This window comes from Myotis lucifugus, unplaced genomic scaffold (genome assembly GCF_000147115.1).
Source record: "Myotis lucifugus unplaced genomic scaffold, Myoluc2.0 scaffold_38, whole genome shotgun sequence".
Classification (NCBI taxonomy): Eukaryota; Metazoa; Chordata; class Mammalia; order Chiroptera; family Vespertilionidae; genus Myotis; species Myotis lucifugus.
Genome location: NW_005871086.1, coordinates 2,524,651 through 2,538,352, shown reverse-complemented (window position 1 = coordinate 2,538,352; position 13,702 = coordinate 2,524,651). Strand labels below are relative to the sequence as shown.

The 13,702-nt window shown below is 40.2% G+C and overlaps 1 protein-coding gene across 8 annotated transcripts in view; it reads right to left on the bottom strand.

The window, feature by feature from the left end:
* The window catches only part of SLC12A6 (solute carrier family 12 member 6), an 87,828-nt gene that overhangs the window by 3,957 nt on the left and 70,169 nt on the right, over positions 1-13,702 (bottom strand). For 3 of the 8 annotated variants that reach the window (XM_023752887.1, XM_023752885.1, XM_023752888.1), the window contains 12 exons: positions 12,416-12,590; positions 12,017-12,135; positions 11,010-11,108; positions 9,342-9,461; positions 8,503-8,607; positions 7,726-7,894; positions 3,837-4,032; positions 3,103-3,272; positions 1,885-2,046; positions 1,187-1,294; positions 828-1,039; positions 295-428 (listed from right to left, as the gene is read on the bottom strand). In XM_023752887.1, coding sequence (XP_023608655.1) covers positions 295-428; positions 828-1,039; positions 1,187-1,294; positions 1,885-2,046; positions 3,103-3,272; positions 3,837-4,032; positions 7,726-7,894; positions 8,503-8,607; positions 9,342-9,461; positions 11,010-11,108; positions 12,017-12,135; positions 12,416-12,590 — 1,769 coding nt within the window. The remainder of the gene's footprint in view (positions 1-294; positions 429-827; positions 1,040-1,186; positions 1,295-1,884; positions 2,047-3,102; positions 3,273-3,836; positions 4,033-7,725; positions 7,895-8,502; positions 8,608-9,341; positions 9,462-11,009; positions 11,109-12,016; positions 12,136-12,415; positions 12,591-13,702) is intronic. The other 5 variants (XM_006087474.3, XM_006087475.3, XM_006087476.3 and 2 more) reach the window with 3 other exon arrangements.

The following is a 13,702-nucleotide window of genomic DNA, read 5'->3' as shown; positions in this document are numbered from 1 at the left end:
TCAAGAGGAAAATTTTGGCAGGAGCAATCACTTTTATAGCGGCCAAGTAGTCACATCTAAAAAGCAAGCTAAGCCCGGCCAGTGTGGCTCAGGAAGTCCTGGTTTGATTTCCTGTCAGGGCACATGCTTGGGTTTCGGGCTCTATCCCCAGTGGGGGGCAAGCAGGGAGCAGCCAATCAATGATTCTTATCATTGATGTTTCTATCTCCCTCTTCCTCTCTGGAATCAATAAAAATAAAATAAAAAGCAAACTAATATTTTCCCTACTGGTAGCTCCATTCTTGGAAAGGATACAGTTTTCATCACCCTCAGGGTTTCGGGGTGGCCCTGGCATATTCAACAAAACCAACTTTGCTTCATGGGACTTGTTAACTATGACCTCATTGAGCTTCACTGCTGTATGCATCCGCCTCACATTGGACTGGTCCCTGCAGAGGGAAAGGGGAAGAAGGGGGAGACAGAGAGGTGGTTAAGGCAAACAGAAAACTAGGCATATCATCAACAACCTTACAAAACTTGAGATATGGAGCTTTTTTGCTTTGAGTATGAATGATATAATGAACAAAATGACTTCCTTATAATATTAACACCTTGGGTTTTCTCATTCTATGTTTGCTTGTTTATACCAGGAACACAGTATAAAGAAGAAGGATGGTTACCTTGTGTACAGTGTTAATTGGTAGCTGGTATGCATAGGCAAACAACAGAGAGATGGCTGGATTTGGGGTAAAATGAACAGATTCCATCCTGTGTATCCTGGCAAAAGCGCATCTGTGGCACTGATTAGGAGACTGTTATGTGATAAGCTTGTGAGCTGGAAAACTTACGGACGCATGTTAAGCAGGTCCTGGAATCCTTCCATTGACTTGGCCCTTTGCCCCCGGGATGCCATGTACTTGTCTTTCGTCCAAGTCATGTGCACCTTCTCCTGATAGGTTTCTGTCTCTTCATCCTCATCAGAGCCAATGCTGGTCAGTCGTAGCATTGAATTCCGGTCTTTCACCAATTGTGCCTGCGGAAGGCCCAACTCACTCTTACTCTATTTTGAAACAATAATGTGACTATAGTGGAATAACTGATAAAGTGAGAAGAAAAAAATCTGTCATCTCATAAAAACAATACGGTATCATTCCTTTCAGTGACAGATTTCATAGGCCAGGATTAGATTACTGCCGCAAGGTCTCACCTCTCTGTCCCGCTCCGTTTTGGAGAGTCGCATGTGCCGGAGCATCTGGGACCTTTGCTCCATCATCAGAGTACGTTCATAAGTGTAAGCTGATATGTCACTGTCATGCTGCCACATATATCAGAGTGGGGAGGAAACAAAGAGAAAGGATGAACCACACATTTTCATCTTCACTCACAAAATTAAACCCGACAAAGTATCACAATGTCGACCTAAGTTTCACTCCTACTTTTTTGTTTCGTCATTGAGCCGCATAAACACGACATTGTGGAACACAGATCCAACCCAGAAGAAGCCCTAAGAATCCTGTCCATAATCTAACCATTACATGTTTCCTTAAAACACAAAACACAAACTCTAGTCTTTTTTTTTTTTAATACTGCTAGGTTATTTTTTTTTAAAAGCTGTGATTTTAGCATGAATACATGAATGAAAACTTAATGAAATTATATTAAGCAGACAGGAATCTGACAGAAATATCAGGGCTATGTAACAAAAAAGAAAACAAAAAATTAAAAACCACCAAACACAAATCACATACACATTCTACTTATTTAGATCAATATATTAGGGTTGTGTTGGAACTAAAGGATAAATCCACATCTGCAGCTAAAGAATTTCCAACCAGAAAAGGTACTAGGAAGACAGGATAGGGGTGGGTGAAGGGTGGTTTGTTTGGTCTCACACAGCTTTCTCACCATCTCCACCACTTCCACCTCCGCCTCAATGCGCAGGTGATACAGGAAGGTGGCCAGGTCCTTCTTCATCTGAATACTGTTGTCCTCTAGCTGGGCTACTGTGAAGATCCGTATGTTGCATTTGCGCCACACCTGATAAAGGACCGTACGCACATGGAAAATCTTATGTAAGAAGGCAAAAATGACATTTCTTACAACGCAAGGCACTGTTACCTAGAACATCTTGCTAGAGTGTCAGGGTATTGATTCCTAGTGTCCTACTTGCAACATTATTGTACTAGGGCAAAAGTTTGACAAGAAACACATTAAATACTGTTTTAAGCAGGTCTTTTTTTTTTTTAAATCCTAACCTGAGGATATATTTTTATTGATTTTTAGATAGAGGAAGGGGGAGAGAGAAACATCGATCAGTTGCCTTCCAAATGCGCCCCACTGGGGATTGAACCCACAACCTAGGTATATGTGTCCTGACTGGGAATCAAACCCGCAACCTTTTGGTGTATGGGATGATGCTCCAACCAACTGAGCCACCTGGTCAAGACTGTTTTAAGCAGTTCTTAATTTCATAACAAGAAACACCTGGCAAGAAAGGAAAAGATGGTGTGTGATACATTAAGGGTGCTTTATTCAGATAGCATATTGATACCATGCACACAGACTATATTATTTTAAATTTCAGTTTAATTGACTCACAAACATGCACATTTACCCTTTCCAAATTCGAAAGACCTTGGTTTTTCTTTTTTTTTTATTTAAGAATGTGTTTAGCCAGGCCGGTGTGGCTCTGAATGAGCGTCGACCTATGAACCAGGAGGTCAGGGTTTGATTCCTGGTCAGGGCACATGCCGGGGTTGTGGGCTCGATCCCCAGTGGGGGAGCGTGCAGGAGACAGCCGATCAATGATTCCCTCTCATCACTGATGCTTCTCTCTTTCCCTCTCCCTTCCTCTCTGAAATCAATAAAATAAAATAAAAAAATGAAAGAAAAAAATAATATGTTTACTTGTTAATGTTTTTTCAAGGCCTCATAACTTTAGAGATAGGTAAATATCAACTACAAAGAAAATATTTCTCATAAGGTTGAAACTGGAGAGCCAAGAATAATCCCCAACTCTTCTGATTCTAGGCCTTAACACTATATAATCAAAGAGGAAGAATTTATCTAATAAACAGGACAGAAGTTAAGGGAGAAAGACTTTTTAAAAGATGTCTAAAATACCTTGTACTGTTTAAGTAGGAATGGTAACAGCATGAGCATCCCCCCATCATGCACAATCCACCACACGTCAATGTTGCCCTCAGAAAATTGCTCCACGTTGCTGGGAAAGAACGAGATGTTTTTCGCCACTAGCAGGGCCAGATGGGCAGCAGTTGTCACTCGAACTGTGCCTAGGGAGAGAAAAGAGAATCAGGATAAGCAGGGAAGAACCTTAGGGTTGCCCTGCTTCCCACCACGGCAGGAAAGCAAGGATAATGTTCCTTTACATTTCTTTGAGCAAGGTGTCCTATTTACATAGTAGGTATACCACAAATACGAAAACCACTGTGAAAAAAACTGAGACGCTAACAGAATTAGATTGAATACTGTGATGTACATTACCAAATATATTCTATTTACTACATTTATAAGGGGGGTATGTGAATTTGGGAGATTTTGAATTTCCAATTCCTGTGATAATGTCAATATGGGACTCATAAATATGTCAATTTCAGAGATAATTGCTAACATAAGACTTGACAGAGATAAATAATTCATGAACATAATGTAAAGCTAGAAGGGGAAGAGTAGAATAAGGTTATTATTACCAGTAGTTATTTAGATGCCCTTGTAAGACCATGTTTTAGCAATGGCACAGCCTCTACTTACGAAGCTAGGGGTTGGGGTTTGGGAAACAGGGATTTAACTCCCTGCCCTATTTGGGCCCTTGGTATAGTATAAGAAGTGTTTTGTACCAATAAAAGTCTTCCAAGATCGAGAATCTTCACTCTGGCGCCAGCCATGAGGCCATCCCATCACCACTGTATTGTGCTTCATGCCTCCAAGGCCACACGACTGGATGAGGTGGGAAATACCCTCTTTCAGTTTGGCAGCCACCACCAGCTGGCAGAATCCTTTCACCTTCTCTGCCTCCATTAGGTGCTTTATGGTCTGCAAGAGAGACAGAACTTCAACACTGAATTGCTTCATCCCGGACCTTTTAATTTTTTACTCCGTCTCTAATTCTATTCCTCTTTACAAACTCTGCCTAAGACCATATCTCCTATAGAAAAGTCCAAAAAATTAACGTTATCCCAATGAAATTTCATGATCCTTTGTCTTTTTCACTTTTTTTACCCCCAGGAGAGGATATGTTCATTGACTTCAGAGAGAAACACAGGCCAGTGCCCGAATTTGGCAATTCTTAATGAGTGGTTCATGGCAATAATTTCTTTGCATAAATCCAATAAGACTACTTCCAAATTATGTGGTCTTATTAACCAGACTTTGACTGGAATGCCACATCTGAGAGAGACATATGCCTGGATTCTAAATGTTACCAGAACGCCTTAATGACTCTCCAATCTGATTGAAGCCAATCAAAGGCCACTTGCAGAAATGGCCTAATACCTTACTTGGTCATGTGGCTCATGGCAGTCTTTCCAGGGAAGGAATGAAGGCTGCTTTCCTTAAAGATGATAAGAAAAGAACCTTAAGACACCTTTGGGCACCTCAGGGACTTGAGGACTTGATCCAAACCTATAGATATTTCAGGCAAAGCCTGATGGCAACTATGGCTTGGCCTCTCCACTCTGAGGGGCCGACTGCTCACTAAAGGTCAATCTAAAGATTCCTTGTGAAAATTCCAGCAAAACAAATTTGAAAAAGCCTGTGATCAATTTGATGAATTGCTGTTCTTGTTTTTGCAAATAATCAGGCCTTGATATAGTACGTCTAAAAATGAGGGTAATATTAAGGAGAAGAATTATGTTTTAATGAAAATCATCATGTCCAATTATAGATAGTGGGCTCCAATGCGGTTAACTGTCTTCAAAATTTTGTTCTTAAGGCTGTGTCTATGTGTGCCATACAGGCCTCAGCACCTGATGACATCACCAGGGATGTTCTATTTGCAGACAAACTATCAGACTGGCTTCGTGTAATTCCATTCCACCAAAAGCCTTACATCTGGAAGGCTTCTTAACTAGTCTATGATTTGCTAAAACATTAACCTCTGTTTTGTTTCCTTCTGTTTTCACAGAATGTAGGTCTATATCCTAATTGACCTGATTGCGTGCTCACACAATATAGGCCTCACAGTAGAAGCCATCTGCATCCTAAAATGAGACTCAACAGTCTGGATTTATGATTGAATCAATGAAGTACGGACAGTCTAGCAGCTTTGCTTGAAACTGTTTTCCCTTTTCTGCCCAAACAGTGCAAACAGAAAAGGCCCCAGTTTCTCATGGGGGAAATCCTAGAATATTTCCCTTAGCTTAACTGGAGTGGACAAAAGAGCTTCAGACAGGTGTGACACACCTGCCTCCAGGGAAGCCACTCCTCCAACCTAAGTTATAGGGGACGCTATAAGTCATATTTTCCCCTTATCATGTGAGTTTTTACCACTCACTAGACCTTTGTTACTGTAAGTCTCCTCACTTTTGATTATGCCTTTTAATCTTCTTGTCAAGTTTGTCATTTCTAGAATACAACCAGAATGCCAGCTTGTCCACTGTGTCACCCTCAGGGACACCAGACTGACCTGGAATTCGCAGAATCTCCCTTCCCTACGTGAAGATTTCATTCCCTTTTGCTCCCTTCTTCCTCTGTCAGACAGGGAGAACCTCTGAGCCTTAGGATAGGCAGGTCTCCATACCCCTGAGAGCATGAAGCAGTTACAAGAAGATAGAGACCTTCCTTCATTTCTCCTTTGTAAGAATACAAAGAGGTTCCTCTTTTTCTCAGGGAGAAAGGATACCTGTATAATTAACCTAGTTATTAGTAACAGGAAAGGAACAAAGGGAAGGCCAAGTATTATAGAAATAGACATGTCATTTGGGCAGCTTCACCAGGAAGCTAAAGCTTTACACTTCCCAAGGAGCCACTGGTCTACTCCCTATGGATGCTGGGGGAAAGGACTGGACAGGGGGAGCAGGGAGGTAGACACATATCCAGTAAAGTTGGGGGGACTAGGGTAGGTACTTGTCTGTCAGTCATACCTGGGAACGAATCACTGGCCAGAATAGGCATGGCACTGCAAAGGTGCAAAATTTGGGACACTTAATTCCCTGAACAAAGGAATTCGTTCTCTTGTACTCTTGTGCTCTTGGGACTCTTTTTGTAGGGGGCTCGCTCTTTTGGCTCCCATACATTCACCCCCACACACAATGGACTAATAGACTGTAACTAGCCTGATGCTGAACTGGACCTTGCTGCTATATGCAACAGAAATTCTGGACACTGGCTTTGCTTTTAGCTCTACTGAGCCCCCAGCTACACTTCTTCCAGGACTAGATGAAGGGAAATGGGACACTGGAAACCCAGGGATGTAATTCCATTCCATGCAAATAAAAATCCCTCATCCTCCTGAGTGAGTCTCAGAAAATTCTTTTTCTTGAGATATCGTAAGGACTCCACCCTCAAGCACTCAGAAGGGGATATCTCAATTTCTCTGATAACAATTCCTTCCTCAGTCAGGCATGCCCTGACTCATATTACTAGAAATTGAATCCGATAACTCAGTTTGGGGTTTTTTGTTTAATATAGTTATACTGATTTCAGAGACGAAGGGAGAGGGAGAGATAGAAACATCATTGATGAGAGAGAATCATTGATCGGCTGCCTCCTGCATGCCCCACACGGGATCGAGCCCGCAACCTGGGCATGTGCTCTGACCGGGAATCGAACCATGACCTCCTGGTTCATAGGTTGACGCTCAACCACTGAGCCACACTGGTCAGGCTTTAATAATTCAGTTTTGCTTTAGGATTTTCTTTTTTGTCTCTCCTATTGCCATATTCTTTTTGATATTTTAATGGTAATTATTGATGATATCTGTATTTGCTTTACCATTCTTTTATTCAAGCCAATTTGGAGATAATATTTCATTTACTCTTACTCTACCCTCTTGGTGGAAAGGTGAAGGAAATAATGATATGGAAAATGGATATGAATTCCCAAAGGAACAGATTAAGTTAGTAGTGTAGCTAGTATATTATACAGGGTCTCTTGATTTCCAATCCTGTGCTTTTTATTTATTTTTACCATCATTAGGGACTAATATTTTTTCCAGCATTTCTAGTTTTTTTGGGCTCAAAGCATTCCAAAATGAAATCCAGTACAAATTTTGAAATGTAACTGAAAATTTCTCCAAACAAAGGGTTGGTTCTATCACTTAAAAAAATATTGGAGTGAAAACTATTTTCTTCTTCAGGGAGAATTTTAAGTAAGCAAATTAGAAGTAGCTAAGAAATGTTGCTCATGATACCATGTAGATTAGTAAAGAGAAAGAAAAGTTGCTCACTGCTCCTTGTCACAAGCTTGAGAAAAATCATCTCCATATTTCGAAGGAAAGATTTATTTATTTACATGATTTCTCACAGGGCTGAGTCAATGTTTGGAGTCTTCTGGAAATAGTGCTTAGTCTTGATAATCTTATGGTTTAGAAATGCTTTACATAGGCAGAAAGAATACATTACTATCTTCTGGCTCACCTTATTATCTGGGAGAACAGGATTGTTCAAAAGCCAGCATTCAGAGGGGAATTTCCTAGATGACTCAGGAAAGGGAGTAACTTGGTCTCACTACTTAACATCACAAAACTGTAAGCACAATTCCACAGTGTCAATACACCTTGGCTCTTACCTGTTCAGCAGCTAAAGCTTCACCATAGTTCTCCAGGAAGTTCCCCACAATGACAGAGCCCACAATAGTGAGGCCCTTTCCTGCTTTAAGCTGGGAAGCAAAGGTGAGGAGGCGAGGATGTTTGACGTGTAAATCTTCATCTAGTTTCAGCAATACGAGCAACTGAGGCCTGTAAAGAAATCCAAGGGGGATGGGGATGAGGGCAAGGAAACACTTGGGGTCAGGGGACTAGAATGACAGTTCTACTTCTTCATTCAGGATATCTGTATAAAACATGTTATTGAAAGAAGGAAGAGATTAGAGAAATGATAAGAGTGTAGAGTTATTTTGAATCCTTTCAGTATTATCTCAAATTGATCAATCTTCAAGGAAGAATAAAAATGGTAGAAATTGAGATCACAAATCTCAAGAAAAAAAAATAAAGAAATCAAGGATTTGGGACAGTTTAAAACAGGTCCATGACACCAATTCCTTGAGCCACATAATTTCCTTATCCTATAATTAATGACGCACATATTTCTATGTATAACTATGTACCAAACACTACTAAAGCTCTTTTGATTTCCTTTCTTTCTTTTTTTGTCTTTTATTTATATTTTTAAAAACTTTTTTACTGAGGTAACTGGTTAATAACATTATATAAATTGCAGGTGAAAAACATAATAATTTGATATCTGTATACACTATTGCGTGCTCACCACCAAAAGTCTAGTTTCTATCCATTACCATATATTTGACCCTTTTATACATTTTTCCCTCCCCCTATCCCTTCTTTACCTCCAGTTTTTCGTGTGAGGAGGTCCTTCCTCCAGCCGAAGCAAAGCAAACCGGGCTGCACTGAGGGATAGCCCACGGATACCATCACCCCATTCTTTCTCAGCTCTGGGAAGAAGAGGAGAAAAGAGCAGGAACAGATTTAAACCATAGCAAGTACAATTTCAAAAAATAAAGTATTTTCTTCTGAATCTAAAAGTAACATATGCACAGGTAGAAGATTGAAACTCATATTAATGATGTACATAATGCTTCTTACTAACATAAACTCAATGTAAGCAGGTCACCATTACTGTATCAACAGAGTGTATTGCACCACAGCTAAGAATGAAAGCTGGAAGGGCCACTCACTTGTCCTTCTATGTAACTATTCAAAAGCAATTTGAATTGGGAAGTTAATACAGACCCAACGTTTATTTTGAAAATAATGGGAGAAAATAAAACTCAATCTAATCTTCTGAATTGGTGTTATTTATTGCTAATTTTTAGTGGTTGTTAGTCAAGTCTTAGTGTTACAAAGTTATTCAGGACTAACTTCTTTTTCATTTCAGAGAAATGACTTGACTAATGGGATATTTATATTTGTGTTATACTTTGTTAATATTTATTATTTGGATATGTCCTTTTAGTTTTTTTTTTCATCCATCCATCCATACTTTCTCAACAGGTTCGTTCCCCTTGCGATTAAAAGTTGTGACTATAGGATGGTTAAGAGAATCACCAGGGGTATAAAATTTAGCTATGAATGGATGAAGTTATCTGGATCCTAAGCAAATTTCTTTGGGTTGGCTCTAACCAAACTAGCCAGTTTTGATACTTTTAGCAGTCAAATCCACACTCACCCTTGGTACTCAATGTACTTATAGATCATACCAGCTATTACAATAGCTACGATGGCATAATACCAGGAAGAAATGAACATCAGAGCCAGACAGATACTCATTCCCATAAAAGAGAGGGTCCTAGAAAATTAAAAACAAAAATACAAATAAAAAAGTATTCTTTTCAGTAGCTACAAAAGAAGCCTGTGCTCGAGATAGTTTTTTGTGTATTTTGTTTTGTTAACCCTCACCCGAGGATATATTTTTTCATTGATTTTGAGAGAGTGGAAGAGAGGGAGGGAAGGAAGGAGGGAGAGAGACAGGAAGAGAAAGAGAAACATTGAGGTGAGAGACAATTGATTGGTTGCCTCCCACACGTGCCCCGACTGGGACTGGGGATCGAACTTGCAACTCAGGTATGTGCCCTTGACTGGGAATTGAACCCAAGACCCTTTGGTGTGCAGGCGAACACTCTAACCACTGTTCAACATCGGCCAGGGCTAGAGGTCCTTTCTAAACTGTGGTGAGATATTATTTTTTCTAAAAATAAAAACACACACAGAAAAACAAAAACAAACAAACAACAAAACATCCTATCCACTGCGGACAGAATTTGTGTAAAATGCAAATAAAATGACTTAGACAACTATATTCACTGAAGTTCTTCTGTGTAATAAACTGGCTCTATAATTTGTTTCGAAGAATAAGTAAGCGAATTGTTAATCTGGATCTAAGGAAAATACAGGGTGGTAAGAGAAAAAGAAAAACAATAAAAGCAAAACAGTAACACAAAAAAGTTCATAATGAACTTTTAACTAAAGTTAAAGCTAGAAACAAGACTGGAGGTATAAAGATATAAATTTTTGTCAGATAAAGGTCACATCAATGCCCACTGCTGGTAAGTGAAGCAGAAAGGGATCAAAGAGAGAGTTAGCAAAGAGGAATGTAGCAACAGGTACATACAGGATCTATTAAAGCACTTTTAGCTATGAGAGAAAAGAAATGGGAGAGAGATGGGGGTGGTAGCTAAAAACATGGCAACTCCTTTAGGACTGAGACTGGAACTCGATAGCAGCAGCTTTACAACATTTAGTTGAGAGCTTTATCATGTGCTAAGCACTGTACTAAGCACTTTAGAATACAAGCAATACTTGTATTACTATTAGCTCCATTTTACAAATGAGTAAAATGAATTTTTTGTGGTTATGTGCTTTGTTGATGGTTACAAAGCTAGGAAATAGAAATGACATTTCAACTTAGGTCATCTGACTCCAAAGCTCACACTTTTAACTACTAACTGAAATAGTCATAAGGAAAAGAGTTTGAGAATGAAACTGATGAGAATACGAGAACACAGATAGAAAGCAATGAAGTCCAGCGCTTAGCTAAGAGGGAAGTGGGAAAAAGAGTCAGGCAAAGGGGAAGTTGTTTTAACCTGAAGAATGTAGCAGGATGAAAATATTTCTTTCATAGTTCTGATCTTTATTCTCAAGTGGGTGTTATCAATTATTTTAAAGGCATATATGAAAAACATGGTTGTAGGCTGGGAATTTAGGTAAGCACAGAAAATTGAAGTAGCTGGCCAAGAAAAAATTTATATCAAGATCCCAGAATCTCCTAGTTTTCTAAGTTCAACGATGGGCTCTCTCCGAATGTGGGGGGAAAAAAGAAGAAAAAAAGCAGACTTACCAGTGGTAGTAGCGGAATCGGGGTCTCCAGTTGGGTGTTCGAAGTAATGTTTGCAAGGCACATGCCAAGTTCACAAAGAGGTAACACATGAGAAAAAACCTGGCAGAATAAAAGAGTAAGAGGAGTGACTATTATTGTAAAATGATTCCTCAAGAGCTATTTTAATAACTGGGACCTTTGCTGCATTGAAGCCTTTGTTCTAACCCACCAGCCTTTGATTAAGACTAGGAAGCAGAGAAACTGAACTTCTCCCTACAAACCTGCTCACTCTCCTATGTTCTCTCTCAGTGACAATACAACCACTCCTCACCCGGTGTTTTTCGTTACTCATCCTTCTTCCAAATTCACTTACCAAGTCCTGTGGATTCTACATATTTAAAAATCTCTATCACTATCACCTTAGTTCAGGCTCTCATTGCTTCTTTCCTAGATTGGTTAAATAAGCTCCCATTTGGCATTCCCAGCTCAATTTTAGCTTCCTTCTAATCTATCTTTTATACCAAATTGATCATGCTAAACCAAATAATAATCAATTTGTTCTCAAAGCACTACCTCCTCCTTCCAGGTAAAAGTTCCAGGCACATTCTCATCTGGTTCTACCTGCTTCTCTGGTCTGCAGCTGTCCAGCAGGCAGCCTACACTCTATCAAAGCCTAACTGCTTTCAGCTCTCCGGATGTGCTGCATTATTTCATCCTTCACTTCCTTCACACGTCTTCTGCCTGCAATATCTTTCACCCCTTAGTTGCTTTGCAAACAACCAATCCTCCTTTAAGATACATGTGTCACTTCCTCTAGGACACCTTCCCTGGGACATCAGTCCACTTAGATGTCTCACTTATGAGCCCTATAGCCCTCAGTGTGCACCTTTACCACAGCACCCATCACAGGGATCGCTGCTTCCTTCATCTAACACCAGTTCCATGGAGGTAGTAAGTCATCAATAAGTTACAACATGTGTTGTACGTTACATAAGCAAGAATAAATAAAGACAATAACTGGATCTTACATGGAAAGAATTGGGGCCACAAGATCCAGAGAAGCGATAAGGATTCCCAGCTCTGCAATGACAGCAGTCAGAAGTAAAGCCCAGGTAGGTTCCCCATTGGCTTTGCTGTGACCAAAAACCTGTACAGAGAAGGGAAGCATCAGACATAGGAGTTTGGGGAGTGCTTGAGTCAATGCTACAGTTGTAGATATCCAAAAGATAACAGTGTTATATCTATATACCTCTTAAACACCTTTACTCAACTCACATATAAACTCACTACAGATTTGGAGAGTCCTATACTAAAAACCCACATGTCTTCATATTATATGATCTAGTAATTTCTAAGCCTATAAAGACCACACTATTTCTCATAAGACCTGAGGAAAAAGGAAGAGGGCAAAAGAAAGGTTCACTCACCCTCAGAAAGGGTATGATGTTATCCTTCGCGATAGCCTGGAGCAGCCGCGGGGCCCCTGTGAGACTCTGAAGTCCAGCCCCGCATGTCGAGAAGAAGGAGCCAATAACGATGACCCACGGGGATGGCCACGATAAGATACCTACCACCAGATTCCCTTTCACAGCATCCCCAAACCTGAGAGAGAAATGAGAGTGGGGAAAGTTGACCTGGAAATAACTTGAGATTGTCTGGTGCAAGAGGCCTAGACTTTTGACATGCCTTCCTCACTAAACGTAATCATTTCTAGCTTCTGATTTAAAGCGAGAGAGGTGCGACTCTTCCCTTCACTTGAAAACTTAGATGCCATTGTAGAGGTACTATCTGGCCTAATTTCATTATTGTTGTGTCTCAGGGAACAGGGAGGCCTGGGGAGAGGGAGAGAGTGGGGGAACTGCCGGTCAGTGGAGCAGCCAGAACACAAAGTACATTTATCAATTAAGTTTGCTGTTTTATTTTTTTTTTTTAAATATATTTTTATTGATTTTTACAGAGAAGAAGGGAGAGGGATAGAGAGTTAGAAACATCGATGAGAGAGAAACATCGATCAGCTGCCTCCTGCACACTCCCTACTGGGTATGTGCCCGCAACCAAGGTACATGCCCCTGACCAGAATCGAACCTGGGACCCTTGAGTCCGCAGGCCGACGCTCCATCCACTGAGCCAAACCGGTTAGGGCAAGTTTGCTGTTTTATAAGGGCATGGTTTGTGGCGCCATAAATCACCATAACAAACGTAATGAAAAAGTTTGAAATATTATGAGAATTAGCAAGAGACAGACACAAAGTGAACAAATGCTATTATGGAAAAATGGCGCTGATAGATTTTCTTCATACACGGTTACCATAAACCTTCAAATTGCAAAAAACTCAGTATTTGCAAAGTGCAATTAAGCAAAGTGCAATAAAATCAGGTATGCCTGTATTAGGGTTCCTGTTCTCAAAGAACTCAATCTAGTAGGGGAGAGTTACAGGAAAGCAGGTAGCTGCAATATGGTAAGTGCAGTAACACACCATGTTCAGTATAGTGGTCGAACCAAGGGAGGAGTGGTTTTCTCTGTTGGGGTGCATCTCTGGGAAAGCTTCATAGGAGAGGATGAATATAAGCCTGGCAGGTGGGAACAAGTCATTCCAAGCAAAGGAAACCACATAAATGTGTGGATGGATGGAGATCTGAAACAAGGGACATTTAACTTTACGTTATAAAACAGGGAATTTATGATGGAATGGCAAGAGATGAGATTAGAAAAA